The sequence below is a fragment of the Scyliorhinus torazame genome, chromosome X, assembly GCF_047496885.1.
Source record: "Scyliorhinus torazame isolate Kashiwa2021f chromosome X, sScyTor2.1, whole genome shotgun sequence".
Lineage (NCBI taxonomy): Eukaryota > Metazoa > Chordata > Chondrichthyes > Carcharhiniformes > Scyliorhinidae > Scyliorhinus > Scyliorhinus torazame.
In genome coordinates this window covers 6128601-6151231 of record NC_092738.1, presented here as the reverse complement: position 1 = coordinate 6151231, position 22631 = coordinate 6128601, and the positions used below count along the sequence as shown (strand labels likewise).

At 48.7% G+C, this 22631-nt stretch overlaps 1 protein-coding gene across 3 annotated transcripts in view; it reads right to left on the bottom strand.

Annotated features, from left to right (window-relative positions):
• Nucleotides 1–217: 217 nt before the first annotated feature.
• The window catches only part of nemp1 (nuclear envelope integral membrane protein 1), a 124017-nt gene continuing 101603 nt past the window's right edge, over nt 218–22631 (bottom strand). Inside the window, exons 8-10 of one of the 3 annotated variants that reach the window (XM_072493727.1) lie at nt 17666–17839; nt 12736–12780; nt 1239–1352 (exon numbers count right to left, since the gene is read on the bottom strand). In XM_072493727.1, the coding sequence (XP_072349828.1) occupies nt 12774–12780; nt 17666–17839 (181 nt within the window). In that variant the 3' untranslated portion in view covers nt 1239–1352; nt 12736–12773. Of the gene's footprint in view, nt 1353–12735; nt 12781–17665; nt 17840–22631 lie in introns of all 3 variants that reach the window. The other 2 variants (XM_072493726.1, XM_072493728.1) reach the window with 2 other exon arrangements.

Sequence of the window (22631 nt, the reverse complement as noted above, 5' to 3'; positions counted from 1 at the left end):
ACTTGATCAGCACCTCATCCCCAATTTAAACATTTTGGCGTTGTCAGCAATGCCCACATCTCATGAAGAGAATAATTTTTGAAAAGTTACCTGTCTTGCTTTGCAGCTATATTAAGAATGGAGGATATGGTGATATAGGTAACGATTATTCACCAAAATTGTTGATAAAATTCAGCCCCCTTGTACAGGAACATTTCCAGGACAGGACTCCCAACAATGTGATTAAAACTTTCAATATAAAAACTGTTCCAAAGAAAAAAGACAAAAGATTCATCACAATTCCTTCTACAGTACTGCTACATTTTTTGAAAAAAGGAGTTCTGATGATGAACGATATTATTTGCATAGATACAAATTGCAAACACTTAAAGTGTTGTGAACTTAGCAACATCACAGTAGATATAACCTGGTTGAACACACTTTGTTAACAGTCATATTTTCAACCAAAGGGACACATTTTGTACAGAGTTTACAAGAGCGACCAGAGCATTAAAAAGATAACAAATAGTTAATTTTTTTTAAAATGAAATGGCAACAACATAATTGAGCTGCCTAAAATACAGTTATTTAACTCTGTATCCCACCCTCCCAATGTAAACAGTGATAAACACAAAAACAGAGTTTCAAAGTAAAATTTATTTTATGGAAGCTAAATTTAATTGACATAAAATTAAAAAAATTTAAAACTAAATGAGTATTTTGTGAAAGTTCAATAAAGTTGAAACGTTTTTTGGGGCTTTTAAAGAGATCAGTTTTCCTTCTCTCGGTTAAAAGGGTTCAGAACTGCGACCCATGGCTCTTTCTTTCCCCAAGCAGCAATTGTTTCCAGAGTGGAATTGTTTTTTTGGTTTCCTTGAATTTCAAGCAGTGCACCAGAAACCGACCAAGTCTTAAAAATCAACGACTGGTCAGTAAAGTCATTAAAAAATTCAACACCTGAGAAGGAGTGGAAATTCACGGACACTACACCAAACTGTTCTTACAGCAAGCTTGATCCGGACTGTCCTGCACAGGCAGCATCAGTCTTCTAATCCAGTCCAGTTTGGAAGCAGATCACTGAATGAATTGCTGCGATTTTGTGTCTTTTTGATCAATTTGATATTCCAAATGACACGTCAAACAGCATAAACAGCTTCCTCCTGTATGGAAAGAGGTTTGGTCTCCGATGCACGAACCTCACTCAGATTGGGGAACGTTTACTATCCGAGGCTCAGTCTCAAGATTCGTCGTCATAAAAACCAGTGTCATAGATCTCATCCTCTAAAAACAATCCACCTAGTCCATATTCTTGCTCGTGAACAGAAATTTCGTTGGGATTGAGGTGATCCTCCCCTTCAACAAAGTCAGCAAATCTGCAAGATGAGACATAGATCCTAGTCATGTCAATGTCCCAAATCCAACAGCTATTGAAAAACAAATCAAAAACTATTTGAAACGTACGAGCATTCTTTTTTTACAAGAAACACTTGTTATTAAAAATACACCCAACATTTTTGGAAAGAGTATCAATTGTTCCCTAGAATCCCAATATCCATGAGTTGTGAAGACAACTTTAGTCAATTTTTCCTCTCCACTCCTGCGGGTATTGATCCTTAAGTATTAACAGGCCTCTGATGTCGAACTAGCCACTTTTCTTGTGTGCATGGAGATAGGCAGGCAGCTCAACAGACGGGCAATCAAAACTGATCCCCATCTTCCTCTTATTTTGTGCCCAAAGCGACACAGTTTTCAATAGATGACACTGGAAAGCAGTTTGAAGCAGAAACTCTGGCTGACATTTCCTCTCTAAAGCCCAGGGCACTGAAGCTTATTGGAACATTCCTACCGGAGATCAACTAACAGCAGCCCGGGGGGATCAAACAAGGAGCTTTGACTCAGTCCCACACTTAGCAATGCACTTGCAAAGTCAACCATCAGGGGAGCCTTCAAGGGACTTTGGAAAAAATGAAATGAACTTTTAGACAAAAAAGTGATGCCAGCAATCCTCTCAATCAAAGTTGTAAGTTTTCACAACTTCGCTGAAGCCAGATCTTGAACAGGTCTCAGTGCCTAGTCTCAAGTACCAGACTACTGAAACATTAATGGACTATCTCTTTACCATCAGGAATGGTCACACATTGTTTTGTATGCAGGGGAGGGGAGGCAGTAGCCTTGTAGTGTCACTGGACGAATAATCCAGAGACCCAGGGTAATGCTCAGCGGACTCAGTTTTGAATCCCATCACGGCAGCTGGTGGAATTTAAATTGAATTAATAAAATCTGGAATTAAAAGCTAGTCTTATGGTGACAGCTAAACCATTGTCGATTGTCATAAAAATCTAAAAGGTTCACCATTGTCCTTTAGGGAAGGAAATCTGCCATCCTTGCCTGGTCTGGCCTAGATGAGAGCCCAGGCCCACAGCAATGGGGTTGACTCTTAAAGGCCCTCTGGAATGGCCTAGCAAGCAACTCAATTTTGTCAAAGTGTTAAGACTTAAAGGGTGGCACAGTGGTTAGCACAGCTGCCTCACGGCGCCGAGGTCCCAGATTCGATCCTGGCCCCGCGTCACTGTCCGTGTGGAGTTTGCACATTTTTCCCGTGTCTGTGTGGGTCTCACCCCCACAACCCAAAGATGTGCAGGGTAGGTGGATTGGCCATGCTAATGTGCCTATTGGGAAAAAAAAGAATTGGGTACTCAAAATTTAAAAACAGTTGAGAGTTCAAAAACCAACTGGACCACCTGGCATTGAGCAAAGCACTGAAAACGACAATGGCACATTGCTGACCGTGCAAAGTCCTCCTTATTAACATCTGGGAGCTTGTACCTAAATTGGGAGAGCTGGCCCACAGACTGCTCAAGCAACAGCCAGACATAGTAATACTCGTGGAAGCACACCATACAATGTCCCAGACACCAGCATCACCAACCCTGGTATGTCCTGTCCCACCAACAGGACAGAGCCACCAGAGGTGACAGCACAATGGTATACAGTCAGGACGGTGTCCTCAACAGTGACTCTGGACCCCATGAAGTCTCATGACATCAGGTGAAACATGGGAACGGTAACCTCCTGCTGGTTACCACCTATCATCCCCATCAGCTGATGAATCAACACTCCTCCATGTTGAACACCACTGAGCACAGAGAGTGGCAAGGGCACAGAATGTTGTTTTTAAATATGAATTTAGAGTACCCAATTCTTTTTTTTCTAATTAAGGGGCAATTTAGTGTGGCCTGCACATCTTTGTGTTGAGGGGGTTGAGACTCATGGAGATAGGGGGAGAATGTGCATCAAGGGCACAGGATGTGCTCTGGGTGGGGGGCTTCAAGGTCCATCACCAAGAGTAGCATCACTACTGAGAGTCCTAAAGGACAGAGCTATTAGACAGGATCTGCGGCAGGTGGTGGGAAACCAAGAGGGAAAACCAACTTGGCTTTGCCCTCACCTGTCGCAGGTGCATCTGTCCCTGACAGGAGGAGTGACTACCTTGTGAAGACAAAGTCCCGTATTCACATCGAGGATACCCTCCATCATGTTGTGTGGCACTACCACTGGGCTAAATGGGATTGTTGTTGAACAGATCTAGCAACTCAAAACTGGGCATCCATGAGGTGCTGTGCGCCATTAGCAGTAGCAGAATTGTACTCAACCACAAACTGTAACCCGATTGGGGGAATAACCTCCACTCTACTATTACCATCAAACCAGGGGATCAACTCTCATTCAATGAGTGTGCAGGAGGGCAAACCAGGAGCAACACCAGGCATACCAAAAACTTGGGTGTCAACCTGGTGAAGCGACAGCACTGGACTACTTACGTGCTAAACGGCAGAAACAACATGTGATAGACAGAGCTAAGCGATCCCACACCAACAGATCAGATCTGAGCTCTGCAGTCCGACCACATCCAGTCCAGTGCAAAAAGAAAAGCTTAGTTATTTGCAACAATCTTCAGCCATAAGTACGGGGTAGATGATCCATCTCAACCTCCTCCTGAGGTCCCCAGCTTAAGATGCGAGTCTTCAGCCAATTTGATTTACTTCATACAAATCAAGAAATGGCTGACGGCACTGGGTACTGCAAAGGCTATGGACCCTGACAATGTTCCAGCAATATAGTGAAGGCTTGTGCTCCAGAACTAGCCGCACCTCTAGCCAAGCTGTTCCAGTACAGCTACACCACTGGCAATCTACCCGGCAATGTGGAATATTGCCCAGGTATGTTCTGTACACAAAAAGCAGGACAAATCCAACGCAACCAATTACCGCCCCATCAGTCTATTCTTGATTGTAGAATCAACAGTGCTGAAGGAGGCCATTCGGCCCATCGAGTCTGCACCGGCCTTTGGAAAGAGAACCATACTCAATCCCACACCCCCACCCTGTCCTTGTCACCCAGTAGCCCCCACCCCCCACTTAACCTTTTTGGACACTAAGGGGCAATTTAGCGTGGCCAATCCACCTAACCTGCACATCTTTGGACTGTGGGAGGAAACCGGAGCACCCGGAGGAACCCCACGCAGACTACGCACAGACAGTGACCCAAGCCGGGAATTGAACCTGGGACCCTGGAGCTATGAAGCAACTGGGATAACCACTATGCTACCGTGCTGATCAGCAGAGTGATGGCAAGTGCCGATCAGCCATATCCAATTCCAAAAGGACTCTCCACTAAGCCCCCGTCTCATCCTCCTCCCAAATCTTCCCAGACGGCCGTTGCCACCACCACCTCCTCCCCCAACCAACTACTCCATAAAGAAACCTTCCACATCAGCAACCCATTCCACCATCCCCCCCCCCCATCCCTTCCCCCAATTCAAACAAAGAAAGCTCCACCGCCCCGTGCTCGCTGTCCCAACCCACCCAAAGAACAAAGAAACCAGTAAAACCAGAAAAAAACAATCCCCCACCCCCCAAGCAGCCAGCATGCTAATACCCCCATTCCTATACTCCAAACGCAGGGCAGCAAACATTATCAACCTCTACTGTTACACATTAACAATACAAAGCGGGCATCAGTAATAAATGAGAACATACAAACCTTCACTCCCTCTGAATACAATTCCTTGCAGGTGAACCCACCCAAAACCCAAGTCCACGGTCTCAAGCTACTCGCCTGCTCCGGCATGTCGAAGAAGAACTCGTTTCCCCCATGCCTGACCCACAAGCGAGCCGGGTGGATCATCCTGAACCGCGCCTTTCCTCTGAAGAGAGCCGCCTTGGCATTGTTTAACCCAGACTTTCTCTTTTTTTTTAATAAACAATTTTATTGAGGTATTTTTGGCATTGTAAACAGTTACAGTGTACAATAATGTGCAAATATCAACACAAAGCAGAAACATAGTGCAAAAGACCACTCCTCTCTCATAAACAGTACCCGCCTATTTATCCCTCCTATTCTACTCTAATCTACCCCCCCCCCCAACATTTAATTCCCCGCGAAGAAGTCGATGAATGGTTGCCACCTTCGGGCGAACCCTAATACAGATCCTCTTAAGACGACCTTAATTTTTTCCAGCCCTAAAAAGCTCGATATGTCCGGGCGCCATGCTTCGGTCTTTGGGGGCTCTGAGTCCCTCCATGCCAGCAATATACGTCGCCGGGTTACCAGGGAAGCAAAGGCCAAGACGTCGGCCTCCCTCTCCTCCTGGATCCCCGGGTCTTCCGAGACCCCAAAAATTGCCACCACTGGACTCATTTTAGTTTGCACTGAGTGCTGAATATGGTGCATTTTGAGTGCTATAGTAAGAGTTTGGTAACCGAGGGAGTATAAGGCTTTATTTCTATCTAAAGTTCAGTCTTTCTTTTATTTAGTTAATTAACTTAAAAGTTGCTGTTTGGTTTAGAAGAAGGTGAATTTTCAATCAGCTTTAAACAAGCTTCTACTTGTAGGCACTTGCAGCTGGAACTTGTTAATTAGTTAATTGGATTACGCCAGTTTTCAGAGGCTAGATTCACAGTATAAAAGTGATCCCCTACAGTGCAGACTTTGTTTGCACTGAGTGCTGAATTTGGTGCATTTTGAGTGCTATAGTAAGAGTTTGGTGACAGAGGGAGTATAAGGCTTCATTTTTATCTAAAGTTTAGTCTTTCTTTTATTTAATTAATTAACTTAAAAGTTGCTGTTTGGTTTAGAAGAAGGTGAATTTTCAATCAGCTTTAAACAGGCTTCTACTTGAAGGCACTTGCAGCTGGAGCTTGTTAATTAGTTAATTGGATTAGGCCAGTTTTCAGAGGCTAGATTCACAGTATAAAAGTGATCCCCTACAGTGCAGACTTTGTTTGCACTGAATGCTGAATTTGGTGCATTTTGAGTGCTATAGTAAGAGTTTGGTGACCGAGGGAGTGCTGAATTTGGTGCATTTTGAGTGCTATAGTAAGAGTTTGGTGACCGAGGGAGTTAGGTGAGGAGGGAGTAAGGTGCTCCTTTCATTTTGTTTCCTACATTTCCGCAAAGAGTAAGAAGAGAGCCAGGAGTTTACAGGAAGTGTAGCTGACTGGGAGCAGAGTCGGAGGGCGGAGATCTAGTTAGTCCACACAGCAGCTATATTCTGTCAGGTAAGAGGGGATGGAGGCTAGGCCAGTTGCATGCTCCTCCTGTAGGATGTGGGTGGTGAGGGATACCACCGGTGTCCCCGCTGACTATACCTGCGGGAAGTGCACCCAACTTCAGCTCCTCAAAGGCCGTGTTAGGGAACTGGAGCTGAAGATGGATGAACTTCGGATCATCTGGGAGGCAGAGGGGGTGATTGAGAAGAGTTACAGGGAGGTAACCACACCCAAGGTACAGGACAAGAATAGCTGGGTTACAGTCAGGGGGAAAAAAACAAACAGGCAGACAGTGCAGGGATCCCTCGTGGCCATTCCCCTTCAAAACAAGTATACCGTTTTGGATGCTGTTGGGGGGGGATGACCTACCGGGGGAAGGCCCTAGCGGCCAGGTCTCTGGCACTGAGTCTGGCTCTGGGGCTCAGAAGGGAAGGGGGGGAGAATAGAAAAGCAATAGTTGTAGGAGATTCAATGGTTAGGGGATTCTGTGGTCGCGAGCGAGACTCCCGGAAGGTATGTTGCCTCCCAGGTGCCAGGGTCAGGGATGTCTCGGATCGTGTCTTCAGGATCCTTAAGGGGGAGGGGGAGCAGCCAGAAGTCGTGGTGCACATTGGTACCAACGACATAGGTAGGAAAAGGGGTGTGGAGGTAATAAACAAGTTTAGGGAGTTAGGCTGGAAGTTAAAAGCCAGGACAGACAGAGTTGTCATCTCTGGTTTGTTGCCGGTGCCACGTGATAGCGAGGCTAGGAATAGGGAGAGAGTGCAGTTGAACACGTGGCTGCAGGAATGGTGTAGGAGGGAGGGCTTCAGGTAATTGGATAATTGGAGCGCATTCTGGGGAAGGTGGGACCTGTACAAGCAGGACGGGTTGCATCTGAACCAGAGGGGCACCAATATCCTAGGATGGAGGTTTTCTAGTACTCTTCGGGAGGGTTTAAACTAATTTGGCAGGGGAATGAGAACCGGATTTGTAGTCCAGCAACTAAGGTAGCCGATATTCAGGACACCAAAGCGTGTAATGAGGCAGTGGGGAAGGGAACACTGACAAAGGAGAGTACTTGCAGGCACGGAGATGGGTTGAAGTGTGTTTTCTTCAACGCAAGAAGCATCCGGAATAAGGTGGGTGAACTTAAGGCATGGATCGGTACTTGGGACTACGATGTGGTGGCCATCACGGAAACTTGGCTAGAAGAGGGGCAGAAATGGTTGTTGGAGGTCCCTGGTTATAGATGTTTCAATAAGATTAGGGAGGGTGGTAAAAGAGGTGGGGGGGGGGGGTGGCATTGTTAATTAGAGATAGTATAACAGCTGCAGAAAGGCAGCTACGAGTGGAAGACCCGGCTAATCCAGCCCTTCCTTAGTCTGGTCTGGTCAGTCACTTTCAGATGTGTCTCCTGCAGCATGATTACGTCCGCCTTTAGAGCCCGTAAACACATGCCCTCTTGACTGGCCCATTTAGTCCTCTGACATTTCAGGTGATCAGCCTGGTTGGAGGGCACCTGCCCCCCCCCCCCCCCCCCCGCCTTGATGATTAACCATCCCCCTTCTTGGGCCCGGCCCCAGTCCATGTGCCGCGCCCCTCCCAGTTCGCCTCCTGGCAGCTCCCACCCCCGACCTCCACTGTTACCTACTTTATGTTACCTACTTAATGTTGTGGCCATTTCGGAGACATGGATAGAGCAGGGACAGGAATGGTTGTTGCAGGTGCCGGGGTTTAGATATTTTAGTAAGCTCAGGGAAGGTGGTAAAAGAGGGTGTGGGGTGGCATGGTTAGTCAAGGACAGTATTACGGTGGCAGAAAGGACGTTTGATGAGGACTCGTCTACTGAGGTAGTATGGGCTGAGGTTAGAAACAGGAAAGGAGAGGTCACCCTGTTAGAGGTTTCTATAGGCCTCCGAAAAGTTCCAGAGATGTAAAGGAAAGGATAGGCGAGATACTAAATGAATATTTTTCGTCAGTATTCACTCAGGAAAAAGATAATGTTGTGGAGGAGAATGCTGAGCCCCAGGCTAATAGAATAGATGGCATTGAGGTACGTAGGGAAGAGGTGTTGGCAATTCTGGACAGGCTGAAAATAGATAAGTCCCCGGGACCTGATGGGATTTATCCTAGGATTCTCTGGGAGGCCAGGGAAGAGATTGCTGGACCTTTGGCTTTGATTTTTATGTCATCATTGGCTACAGGAATAGTGCCAGAGGACTGGAGGACAGCAAATGTGGTCCCTTTGTTCAAAAAGGGGAGCAGAGACAACCCCGGCAACTATAGACCGGTGAGCCTCACGTCTGTAGTGGGTAAAGTCTTGGAGGGGATTATAAGAGACAAGATTTATAATCATCTAGATAGGAATAATATGATCAGGGATAGTCAGCATGGCTTTGTGAAGGGTAGGTCATGCCTCACAAACCTTATTGAGTTCTTTGAGAAGGTGACTGAACAGGTAGACGAGGGTAGAGCAGTTGATGTGGTGTATATGGATTTCAGCAAAGCGTTTGATAAGGTTCCCCACGGTAGGCTATTGCAAAAAATACGGAGGCTGGGGATTGGGGGTGATTTAGAGATGTGGATCAGAAATTGGCTAGCTGAAAGAAGACAGAGGGTGGTGGTTGATGGGAAATGTTCAGAATGGAGTACAGTCACAAGTGGAGTACCACAAGGATCTGTTCTGGGGCCGTTGCTGTTTGTCATTTTTATCAATGACCTAGAGGAAGGCGCAGAAGGGTGGGTGAGTAAATTTGCAGACGATACTAAAGTCGGTGGTGTTGTCGATTAGTGTGGAAGGATGTAGCAGGTTACAGAGGGATATAGATAAGCTGCAGAGCTGGTCTGAGAGGTGGCAAATGGAGTTTAATGTAGAGAAGTGTGAGGTGATTCACTTTGGAAGGAATAACAGGAATGCGGAATATTTGGCTAATGGTAAAGTTCTTGAAAGTGTGGATGAGCAGAGGGATCTAGGTGTCCATGTACATAGATCCCTTAAAGTTGCCACCCAGGTTGATCGGGTTGTGAAGAAGGCCTATGGAGTGTTGGCCTTTATTGGTAGAGGGATTGAGTTCCGGAGTCGGGAGGTCATGTTGCAGCTGTACAGAACTCTGGTACGGCCGCATTTGGAGTATTGCGTACAGTTCTGGTCACCGCATTATAGGAAGGACGTGGAGGCTTTGGAGCGGGTGCAGAGGAGATTTACCAGGATGTTGCCTGGTATGGAGGGAAAATCTTATGAGGAAAGGCTGATGGACTTGAGGTTGTTTTCGTTGGAGAGAAGAAGGTTAAGAGGAGACTTAATAGAGGCATACAAAATGATCAGGGGGTTGGATAGGGTGGACCGTGAGAGCCTTCTCCCGCGGATGGATATGGCTGGCACGAGGGGACATAACTTTAAACTGAGGGTTAATAGATATAGGACAGAGGTCAGAGGTAGGTTCTTTACGCAAAGAGTAGTGAGGCCGTGGAATGCCCTACCTGCTACAGTAGTGAACTCGCCAACATTGAGGGCATTTAAAAGTTTATTGGATAAACATATGGATGATAATGGCATAGTGTAGGTTAGATGGCTTTTGTTTCGGTGCAACATCGTGGGCCGAAGGGCCTGTACTGTGCTGTATTGTTCTATGTTCTATGATTCTGGATAGGAGCGAAAGCAACAGGGTAGTTGTTATGGGGGACTTCAACTTTCCAAATATTGACTGGAAACACTATAGTTCGAGTACTTTAGATGGGTCTGTTTTTGTCCAATGTGTGCAGGAGGGTTTCCTGACACAGTATGTAGATAGGCCGAGAGGCGAGGCCGTATTGGATTTGGTACTGGGTAATGAACCAGGACAGGTGTTAGATTTGGAGGTAGGTGAGCACTTTGGTGATAGTGACCACAATTTGATTAAGTTTACTTTATTGATGGAAAGGGATAGGTATATACCGCAAGGCAAGAGTTATATCTGGGGAAAAGGCAATTATGATGCGATAAGGCAAGACTTAGGATGCATCGGATGGAGAGGAAAACTGCAGGGGATGGGCACAATGGAAATGTGGAGCTTGTTCAAGGAACAGCTACTGCGTGTCCTTGATAAGTATGTGCCTATCAGGCAGGGAGGAAGTGGTCGAGCAAGGGAACCGTGGTTTACTAAGGCAGTCGAAACACTTGTCAAGAGGAAGAAGGAGGCTTATGTAAAGATGAGACATGAAGGTTCAGTAAGGGCGCTCGAGAGTTACAAGTTAGCTAGGAAGGACCTAAAGAGAGAGCTAAGAAGAGCCAGGAGGGGACATGAGAAGTCTTTGGCAGGTAGGATCAAGGATAACCCTAAAGCTTTCTATAGATATGTCAGGAATAAAAGAATGACAAGGGTAAGAGTAGGGCCAGTCAAGGACAGTAGTGGGAAGTTGTGCTTGGAGGGGGTTGGGGGTTGGGGGGGGGGGGTCGCGGCCGCGGCTGCCTCACCTGCACCCTGTGTGCCCCGTCCAGCTCCAGCGGTCGCGGGAAGGAGTTAGCCCTACAAACGTCGTGGTGTCTGCTCCTTCAGCCCCCTCTGGGAGGCCAACAATTCTCACATTTTGTCTGCGGGCTCAGTTTTCCAGGTCTTCAAGTCTGTCAAGCAGCCTTCTCTGTCGCTCCTTCAACCCATCTATCTCTATTGCAGCAATCGTTTGTGTGTCCGCCTGTTCCTCCACCGCTTGCTCCAGCTCCTTGACCTTTTTGTCCTGGGCCTCTAGCCTTTGGTTCACTTGCTCCACCACTTTCTGAAGCGGTTCTAAGTTATCCCGCTTCATCTCTTCAAAACATCCTTTTATAACCCGCAGCATATTGTCCAGCGCCGCTTGGATCGTCTGGTCCGCGGTCCGGTCAGCCATCTTTGGTCCCGGGTCAGCTCCCACACCACTTTGTCTCTGCCCCTTCTTTTCCTGCTTTCGCTGCTTTCTGCTCTTCTTTGTTTCCATACAGCTGCGCACACTGCATTCAGCAACTTTGTGGCCGTCTTTTCTAGCGCTCAAACGTTCCGAAAAGTAGGCTGGGGTGAGAGTCACTGAATGTGCGACTCACTCCCTCATAGCCGCCACCAGAAGTCACCCCCAGACCTCCTCTTGGCCACCTCTGTGCCACAGGAGAGATGCCGGAGGACTGGAGGATAGCCAATGTGGTACCATTATTCGAGAAGGGATAATCCAGAAAACTACAGGCCAGTTAGTCTAACCTCAGTGGTGGGGAAACTATTGGAAGCAATTCTGAGCCACATAATTACTCTGCATCTGGAGAGGTAGGGATTAATCCAGAACAGTCAGCATGGGTTTGTTAAGGGGAGGTCATGTCTGACCAACTTGATTGAATTTTTTGAAGAGGTCACCAGGTGTGTAAATGAGGGAAATGCATTTGACGTAGTCTACTTGGACTTCAGCATATGGGAGACTGATAGCAAAGGATCCATGGGATCCAAGGAAATTTGGCAAATTGGATCCAGAATTGGTTGAGTGGCAGGAAGCAGAGGCTGATGGTCGAGAGGTGTTTTTCTGACTGGAAGCCTGTGTCCAGTGGGGTCCTGCAGGGATCAGTGTTGGGGCCCTGGCTGTTGGTGGTTCATATAAATGTATGAATGTAGGAGGGTTAATCAGTAAGTTCACGGATGATATGAAAATTGGTGGTAAATAGTGAGGACAGCCTTCGATTACAGGGGGGTATAGACGGGCTGATCAGTAGTAAATGAGGTGATGCACTTGGGCTGGACAAGCAAGACAAGGGAATACATGATAACGGCAGGGCCCTGGGAAGCACCGAGGATCATGTACGCCCGTCCCTTAAGGTAGCAGGGCAGCTGGGTCCAGTGGTTAAGAAGGCATATGGTATACTTGCCTTTATTAGCCGAGGAATAGAGTTTAAGAGCAGGGAGGTTATGTGGGAACCTCTATAAAATGTTGGTTAGGCCACAGTTAAAAAGTATGGAGTGCATTTCTGGAATCCACATTATAGGAGGGATGTGATTGCACTGGAAAGGGTGCAGAGGAGATTTTAGTTATGAAGCGAGATTGGATAGACTAGGGTTGCTTTCCTTCGGGGGGGTCAGAAAAAGCGAACAAGAGGAAAAAGCGAGCAAGAGAAAATAAATAAAACAGAGAGAAAGAAAGATATCCCATCCACCACTTTAAACATTCACTCCCTCCACCACTGACACAGTCACAGCCGTGTGTACCAACCACAAGATGCTCCGCAGCAACTCACCAAGGCTCCTTAGGCAGCACCTTCCAAACCCATGACCGTTACCACCTGGAAGGACAAGGAGCAGCAGATACATGTGAACAGCACCACCTGCAAGTTCCCCTCCAAGTCACAAATCATCCTGAATCCGAACTCTATCAGCTGTTGCCTCACTGTCGCAGGATCAAAATTTCCCCACCCCACACAGCAGTTCAAGAAGTGGGTATACCTACACCACACAGCAGTTCAAGAAGTTGGCTCACCCACCACCTTCTTGAGGGCTATTAGGCATGGGAACAAATGCTGGCCTAGCTAGGGACGCCCTTAGTCCAGTCCAAGAATGAATTTTAAAATGCATTCACAATTTTCCAATTTTAGAACTGGCTGAGGCAGGCAGCAGAGCAGCCTGCATTGTAGCTTCGAGTTGTGAACAAGAGTTTTCAGCACTCAACTTTTTCATAGAACATAGAACATAGAACATAGAAAATACAGCACAGAACAGGCCCTTCGGCCCACGATGTTGTGCCGAACCTTTGTCCTAGATTAATCATAGATTATCATTGAATTTACAGTGCAGAAGGAGGCCATTCGGCCCCCCGAGTCTGCACCAGCTCTTGGAAAGAGCACCCTACCCAAACTCAACACCTCCACCCAACACCAAGGGCAATTTGGACATTAAGGGCAATTTATCATTGGCCAATTCACCTAACCCGCACATCTTTGGACTGTGGGAGGAAACCGGAGCACCCGGAGGAAACCCACGCAGACACGGGGAGGACGTGCAGACTCCGCACAGACAATGACCCAAGCCGGAATCAAACCTGGGACCATGGATCTGTGAAGCAATTGTGCTATCCACAATGCTACCGTGCTGCCCTTAAGAACAAATAAATCTACACTATATCATTTTCCCGTAATCCATGTACCTATCCAACAGCTGCTTGAAGGTCCCTAATGTTTCCGACTCAACTACTTCCACAGGCAGTGCATTCCATGCCCCCACTACTCTCTGGGTAAAGAACCTACCTCTGATATCCCTCCTATATCTTCCACCTTTCACCTTAAATTTATGTCCCCTTGTAATGGTGTGTTCCACCTGGGGAAAAAGTCTCTGACTGTCTACTCTATCTATTCCCCTGATCATCTTATAAACCTCTATCAAGTCGCCCCTCATCCTTCTCCGCTCTAATGAGAAAAGGCCTAGCACCCTCAACCTTTCCTCGTAAGACCTACTCTCCATTCCAGGCAACATCCTGGTAAATCTTCTTTGCACCTTTTCCAGAGCTTCCACATCCTTCCTAAAATGAGGCGACCAGAACTGTACACAGTACTCCAAATGTGGCCTTACCAAAGTTTTGTACAGCTGCATCATCACCTCACGGCTCTTAAATTCAATCCCTCTGTTAATGAACGCGAGCACACCATAGGCCTTCTTCACCATAGGAATTCAAATACATTGCACAAAACTACAGTAACTTGCGACAAAGTGATAACTATACTCAAAAACATTCAAGATAATTGGTGTTGGTGTGGGAAGAAGCAAAATTCACACTAGTACAATTGGACTGCAATTGCGTGGGAATGATATGGTTGTTACAGCAGAATATGAGCTTGACTCTGCGTCGATCCACGCTTATCCAAGATGGACATCCATGGTGTTGAAATTAGGGGCACGATCTACCTGAATGTGGAAAGAGACCCGTAGCACGCTCGGAGCGCCGAGAAACACCCCGCTATCTAACGCCTATCCGGGTAGATCGGGGACCTCAGCGGGGAACTCCCCGATAAGACCGCATTTAGCCTCATTTTCTGCACTGAGGAGCTCCGCTCTCCGGAACGCCTCAGTGCTGCAAGAGATTGGGCCATCATTTCGAGATGGTGTCCCGATCTCGAGTCCCTGATGCGACCCCCCAAACCCACCCGAAGCCCCAACTCGCTATAAAGGGGGTCCCTGAACATCGGTGTGGTCCCCGATCAGGGGTAACCACCGGTTTGTCCCGGGGAAGATGGACGGGGGGTTCCAGAGCTGGCATCGGGCGGGGATTGGAAGAATGGGGGACCTGTTCATCGACGGGACGTTTGCGAGCCTAGGGGCACTGGAGGAGAAGTTCGAGTTACCCCCGGGAAATGCCTTTAGATATATGCAGGTGAGGGCTTTTGTGAGGCGACAGGTGAGGGAATTCCCGTTGCTCCCGGCACAAGAAGTTCAAGATAGGGTGATCTCGGGTGTATGGGTCGGGGAGGGCAAGGTGTCGGAAATACACCAGGAGTTGAAAGAAGAGGGGGAAGCGCTGGTAGAAGAGTTGAAGGGTAAATGGGAGGAGGAGCTGGGGGAGGAGATCGAGGAAGGTCTGTGGGCTGATGCCCTAGGTAGGGTTAATTCCTCCTCCTCATGTGCCAGGCTCAGCCTGATACAATTTAAGGTGGTCCACAGAGCGCACTTGACGGGGGCGAGGTTGAGTAGGTTCTTTGGGGTAGAGGACAGATGTGGAAGGTGCTCAGGGAGCCCGGCGAACCATGTCCATATGTTTTGGTCATGCCCGGCACTGGAGGGGTTCTGGAGAGGAGTGGCGGGAGCAAGCAATATTTGGAGTAGTGGACGAACCGGGAGTGCAGGAGGCGAAAGAGGCCGGTATTCTGGCCTTTGCGTCCCTAGTAGCCCGGCGAATGATCTTGCTAATGTGGAAGGAGGCGAAGCACCCCAGCCTGGAGGCCTGGATAAATGATATGGCTGGGTTCATAAAGTTGGAGAGGATTAAGTTCGCCTTGAGAGGGTCTGTGCAGGGGTTCTACAGGCGGTGGCAACCGTTCCTAGACTATCTCGCGGAGCATAAGAGGAGGGTCGGTCAGCAGCAGCAGCAACCTTTGGGGGGGGGGGGCGTCCTGGGAGGGAGGGGGGGGGCGGGGGACATCCTGGGAGGGGGGGGACGTCCTGGGAGGAGGGGGGGGGGGGCGGGGGGACACGTACTGGGAGGGGGGGGGGGGGAGGGGGAGGGGGAGGGGGGGGGAAAAGGGGGGACTGCCTGGGAGGGTGGATGAGCAAGAGATAACATGAAGGGTTGGGGAAACTAGCACGTACGGGTGAGGGCCAGTGTACAAAGCTGTGTAAATATATCATTTTGCCATGTATATATCTTGCTCTGCGCGATTTCTCGTTTTTTTTGTTACGGGGGGGGGGGGGGGGGGGGGCAGGGGGGGTTATTGTTTGTAAGGGAGAAAAATTGTGTTAAAAAACTTTAATAAATATATATTTTTTTTTAAAATAAAGGGGGTCCCTGGGCCCCTCCATACCAGCTGGCAGTGTCACCTGGGCACTTTGGCAGTGCCAGGCTGGCACCCAGGTGGCACCAGCAGTGCCAGGGTGCCACTCTGCACAGAGGCATGCACCTGGGGACCTCCCAGCCCCTGGAAGACCCCACGAGTGTCGCTCCGTCTGGTTCCCGTTTGTGGAGAACAGTACTCGCCCGAGGACTCCAAGGCGGGGTGTTTGATCCCACACCCATGTTAGATGTTGGGAACACGTATTAGAGTGAGACTAGCTGTCCCACTCTAATATGCAAATTTGCCAGAAAGTGATCCCTCTCACAAGAGGCGGGATTTACGTCGTAACATCTCCTCTCATTGGGGCCGGCGTGGTTGGCATGGCGGCAGTCGGGGGCCGCTCTACGCGCACCCCCCCCCCCCCTGCGATTCTCCAGCCCGAATGGGCCGAGCGGACGTAAAAAAAAAAAAAAAAAACGAGTCCCGCCGGCGTCGTTCCAACCTGCTCTGAGCCGGCGGGACCTCGGCGTTGAAGGGTCCGGGGGCAGCCTGGGGGGGGGGGTCCAATGTGGCCTGGCCCGCGATCGGGACCCACCGATCGGTGGGCCGGCCTCTGTCTCTCGGCCTCCTTACTTCCGCGCCGGCGCCTGTACTCCTGCGCCATGTTGGGTCAAGGCCGGCGCGGACAAGGGAGACACCCGCGCATGCGCGGAAATCACGCCGGTGGGACTGCGCATGTTCGCGACGGACCCACTGCGCATGCACGCACCCGCCGCCGCCCATTCCACAGCCGGATCAGCAGCTGGAGCGGCGTGAACCACACCAGCGCCCTGCTGGCCCCTGTAGGGGCCAGAACTGCTGGTCCTGGGGCCGTGTTGACGCCTTCAGGAAACGCGACGGCGTTTCCGACGGTGTCAATATTTAGCCTGAGGATCAGAGAATCCCGTCCATGACATTTAAAAATCTGTGTTGCACATTATACCCCAGGCAGCCATTGTGGCTCTTCATTCTGGAAAATACAACGACGGTATGAAGTGTGATTTTTGTTCTGAAAAACCTGGTTTCCCTGATATTCTCAGAATGCAGCTTTCATTCTTCAGAGTCTCCTCTGTGCAACTGTGATAGAAAGGTGTAAAAATGTAGCACCTCTGTATAATGTAGCAGCGTTAAACCAAGTGTACCGTGCAGAGGCCAATAATTGGAATTCTTAGCTTCTTGGACAGTTTACCAGCGATGCTCATTTTCCTGATGGGTGCAGATAAAGTTGGGGGAAATTCAATCAAACGCAAACATGGTCTGTGAAAACAAGAGGCTTGCCGGGTCGGATCGTCCTTTCCTAGTCCATCTTTTAGGCCTTTCTGGGTTTAAATAGGAGCTGGATTCAATGCTGCCGCACAATTTAAATCTGCTCCAACCCAAGCCACAGAGAACAGAGGTGCATTTGCATTCTGCAATTTTTGCACACATCCAATTACTGATCTCAGTTGTATCATCAAGGTCAGATAATCAACTAAGGCTTGGATCCTCCTGGAAATGAAGGTGGAACGGGGAGGCTAGTTATCCAAGTTGCTCTTGCACCTGACAACCAGCTCATAGGCCCTCCTGACAAAGGCCCAGAGACAGGCTCATTTTCTCAAAGGAAGGAGGAAGACATTGAAAGCACAAGAGGGTTTAAATATCAAACCAGCATTACCTCTTTGGCGTTGAAAGTCTAGACACCATTTTCCATGCATTGAATTCTGGGCTGCTGCAAAACTGTTGCAGCTCCTCCAGAGCTTTGTGTGTTTCGACTTCTCCTTCCCGCTGATATTCGTCCTCAGTTAGAAGTTTCCGGGGCTTTGGCTTGCCTCTTACTTTGAACACTTTCCTAAGTTTGAAAAATGATGAAAGGTCACTCTGTATTTTTATTCAGAAGTCGAGGTTTTTTTCTTCTCTCCAACTCCAGAGCAAACCATCAACAGTCAACACACTTTCTGAACTCTTCCCGGCCCCGTCTTCAATATAAACCCCAAATCCCCTTATCAGGCATACAGGTTTATTACACATGTAGGAAATATATTCAAACTTAAACAGAAAGATCAGTCCATCAATTGACCTGGGTACTCAAGGGAATTCCATTTTTCTCAAGTTCCCTATTCATTTAGGAGCCACTAGACTTCACCCGCCCGTGGCCCACCCGCAGAATTTGACAATGTCTGCACTAGACAACCTCAAGCACAGATAATTAAACTGTTACCAGACCTCCACTAGTCTACAATCTGTCCTCAGGTGGTATCCCCACATTATTCCGCTTTCATAACATTTAGTGACTATAACAACCAGCATGGGACAGACGGAGTGGGGATGAATGTTTTCCCCGTGCTCCCGGAGAAGGACGCGCTCCCCACGAGGGGCAGGGTAGCTGACCCGTACTTGTATAAAAGGTCGGCCAGTCTGGAACTGACCGAGGAGAGAGAGAGTACCTGGTGTAGCCACCCAAATTGGCCACCTCCCGATTTAAAATGGTGAACGGCAAAGGCTGATGGGAAAGTCAGCCAACAAGACAAAAACCAGCAGCTGCAGGTTTGCGGTGTATTTACCTCTGCAAAACCCAGACAACATCGATACCAGCGACCATCAGCATAACAAAGTAAACAGCCACCTGCATACTGATGAGCAATCCCCAGGAACAATAAGTAACATTTTGGACACACAAAGCAAAGCCAGACTCCTCGGCGCCAGCAGGGGCCAAAACAAAGGAGGTGAACGAGCACCTCAAGACCGCCCATCGATCAGGGAACCGCTCCAGTATTGGAGAAAATCGAACCAAGCGATTGGGACAAAGTCCAATCACTTGGGATCAGGTACAGGGTCCGCCCCGAAAGGCGGGAAGCCCCTGGGGATTATAAGAGTTGAGCCCCAAGTTCAAATCGCTCTCTCTTCTTCACTCTTCACATCTCTTCACCGCTCTCTTCTTCCTGCCCAGGTCACCCAGCAAAAGGAACCAACATTGACCGTGACCAGCGCAGTGACTCCAGTGATCATCGAAGCCAGTAAGTCTTAATTCAACGCTCGCTACGAGATAGGCGTTCCTAGATACCAATCCGTACCAACTTCGAATCCCGCAGGCTCAGAACCCGAACGAAAGGCCATTTGTTCCCCTGACCGGGTGGGCCAGTTCAAAGTTAAGTATAGGCCTGTTAGTTGTAGAAGTAGCTTAGACGTAGAATTTGTGCATGAGTAGCGATTACTGTGTATGATAAATCCAGCAGAGGGCAGTAGAGCGGAGCTGCTGATTGGCCGTTGCAGGGGAAATTTGCATACGTCCGTGTGCTCACCCTAACTTGGGGGCGTACCTGAACAAGAGACCCTAGCTGTTCAAGTGAAGACAAGCATCCAGCAGAGGGCAGTAGAGCGGAGCTGCTGATTGGCCGTTGCAGGGGAAATTTGCATACGTCCGTGTGCTCACCCTAACTTGAAGGTGGTTTGTGGAGGAGCTCTTGTCAAGCGACACGGAAACCCGAAACACTTCTTCAGTGTTTCCCTCCCTACCCCCTCCTCCAACCAAAAAAAAAACAACCGCTGTAAGGATCAAGAGGAAGGCTCGAGGGCAGGTAGAAGTGGAAAGTTGAAACGTGACGTCACAGCCTGCAGGTAAGGGATTGGCTGGTGATTGGTAAGTAGTTTTTATTTATTTTCCGTCAGGTGTTATCGTGCGGGGCGCAGAGGTTGCTGAGTGAGTGCTTGCTGAGAAGGGGAGTGAATAACAGGTAAGCTCTTTCTTTTTCTTTTATCTAGAGGGGATGACAGGGAAGGTAGTGCAATGTTCCTCCTGCAGAATGTTTGAGGTGAGGAACGCCGTCAGTGTCCCTGCTGATTTCATCTGTGGGAAGTGCACCCATCTCCAGCTCCTCAGAAACCGCGTTAGGGAGCTGGAGCTGGATGAACTTCGGATCATTCAGGAGGCAGAGGTGGTCATAGATAGAAGCTTCAGGGATGTAGTTACTCCAAAGAATAAAGATAGATGGGTGACGGTGAGAGGGGCTGGGAGGAAGCAGTCAGTACAGGGATCCCCTGTGGCCGTTCCCCTTAGTAACAAGTATACCGCTTTGGATACTGGGGGGGGGGAGAGAGACTTACCAGGGTTTCATAGATTATCATAGAATTTACAGTGCAGAAGGAGGCAATTCGGCCCATCGAGTCTGCACCGGCTCTTGGATAGAGCACCCGACCCAAGGTCAACACCTCCACCCTATCCCCATAACCCAGTAACCCCACCCAACACTAAGGGCAATTTTGGACACTAAGGGCAATTTATCATGGCCAATCCACCTAACCCGCACATCTTTGGACTGTGGGAGGAAACCGGAGCACCCGGAGGAAACCCACGCACACACGGGGAGAATGTGCAGACTACGCACAGACAGTGACCCAAGCCGGAATCGAACCTGGGACCCTGGAGCTGTGAAGCAATTGTGCTATCCACAATGCTACCGTGCTGCCCGGTTAAGCCATGGGGTACAGGTCTCTGGCATAGTCTGTCCCTGTTGCTCAGAAGGGAAGGGGGGGAAGAGGAGTAGAGCATTAGTCATTGGAAACTCCATACTTAGGTGGATAGATAGGAGATTCTGTGGGAGCGGGAGAGACTCGCGGTTGGTGTGTTGCCTCCCAGGTGCCAGGGTGCGTGATGTCTCGGATTGTGTTTTCGGGATCCTTAAGGGGGAGGGGGAGCAGCCCCAAGTCGTGGTCCACGAATGGGGATGGGGATGTAAGGAAGGAATTCAGGGAGCTAGGGTGGAAACTTAGATCTCGGACAAACAGAGTTATTATCTCAGGGTTGTTACCCGTGCCACGTGATTGCGAGACGTGGAATAGGGAGAGAGAGAGAGAGGAGTTGAACACGTGGCTACAGGAATGGTGCAGGAGGGAGGGTTTCAGATTTCTGGATAATTGGGGCTCATTCCGGGGTCGGTGGGACCTCTACAAACGGGGTGGTCTGCACCTGGACCAGAGGGGTACCAATATTCTGGGGGGGGAAATTTGCTAATGCTCTTCGGGAGGGTTTAAACTAGTTCAGCAGGGGCTTGGGGACCTGAATTGTAGCTCCAGTATACAGGAGGCTGAGAGTAGTGAGGTCATGAGTAGGGTTTCAAAGTTGCAGGAGTGTACCGGCAGGCAGGAAAGTGGTTTAAAGTGTATCTTCTTCAATGCCAGGAGCATCCGGAATAAGGTGGGTGAACTTGCGGCATTGGTTGGTACCTGGGACTTCGATGTTGTGGCCATTTCGGAGACATGGATAGAGCAGGGACAGGAATGGTTGTTGCAGGTGCCGGGGTTTAGATATTTCAGTAAGCTCAGGGAAGGTGGTAAAAGAGGGGGAGGGGTGGCATTGTTAGTCAAGGACAGTATTAAGGTGGCAGAAAGGACGTTTGATGAGGACTCGTCTACGGAGGTAGTATGGGCTGAGGTTAGATACAGGAAAGGAGAGGTCACCCTGTTAGGGGTTTTCTATAGGCCTCCAAAAAGTTCCAGAGATGTAGAGGAAAGGATTGCAAAGATGATTCTGGATAGGAGCGAAAGCAACAGGGTAGTTGTTATGGGGGACTTTAACTTTCCAAATATTGACTGGAAACGCTATAGTTCGAGTACATTAGATGGGTCCGTTTTTGTCCAATGTGTGCAGGAGGGTTTCCTGACACAGTATGTAGATAGGCCAACGAGAGGCGAGGCCGTATTGGATTTGGTACTGGGTAATGAACCAGGACAGGTGTTAGATTTGGAGGTAGGTGAGCACTTTGATGACAGTGACCACAATTCGATTACGTTTACTTTAGTGATGGAAAGGTATATACCGCAGGGCAAGAGTTATATCTGGGGGAAAGGCAATTATGATGCGATGAGGCAAGACTTAGGATACATCGGATGGAGAGGAAAACTGCAGGGGATGGGCACAATGGAAATGTGCAGCTTGTTCAAGGAACAGCTACTGCGTGTCCTTGATAAGTATGTACCTGTCAGGCAGGGAGGAAGTGGTCGAGTGAGGGAACCGTGGTTTACTAAAGCAGTCAAAACACTTGTCAAGAAGAAGAAGGAGACTTATGTAAAGATGAGACATGATGGTTCAGTTCGGGCGCTCGAGAGTTACAAGTTAGCTAGGAAGGACCTAAAGAAAGAGCTAAGAATAGCCAGGAGGGGACATGAGAAGTCTTTGGCAGGTAGGATCAAGGATAACCCTAAAGTTTTCTATAGATATGTCAGGAATAAAAGAATGACTAGGGTAAGAGTAGGGCCAGTCAAGGACAGTAGTGGGAAGTTGTGCTTGGAGTCCGAGGAGATAGGAGAGGTGCTAAATGACTATTTTTCGTCAGTATTCACACAGGAAAAAGACAATGTTGTCGAGGAGAATACTGAGATTCAGGCTACTGGACTAGAAGGGCTTGAGGTTCATAAGGAGGAGGTGTTAGCAATTCTGGAAAGTGTGAAAATAGATAAGTCACCTGGGCCGGATGGGATTTATCCTAGGATTCTCTGGGAATCTAGGGAGGAGATTGCTGAGCCTTTGGACTTGATCTGTAAGTCATCTTTGTCTACAGGAATAGTGCCAGAAGACTGGAGGTTAGCAAATGTTGTCCCCTTGTTCAAGAAGGGGAGTAGAGATAACCCGGTAACTATAGACCAGT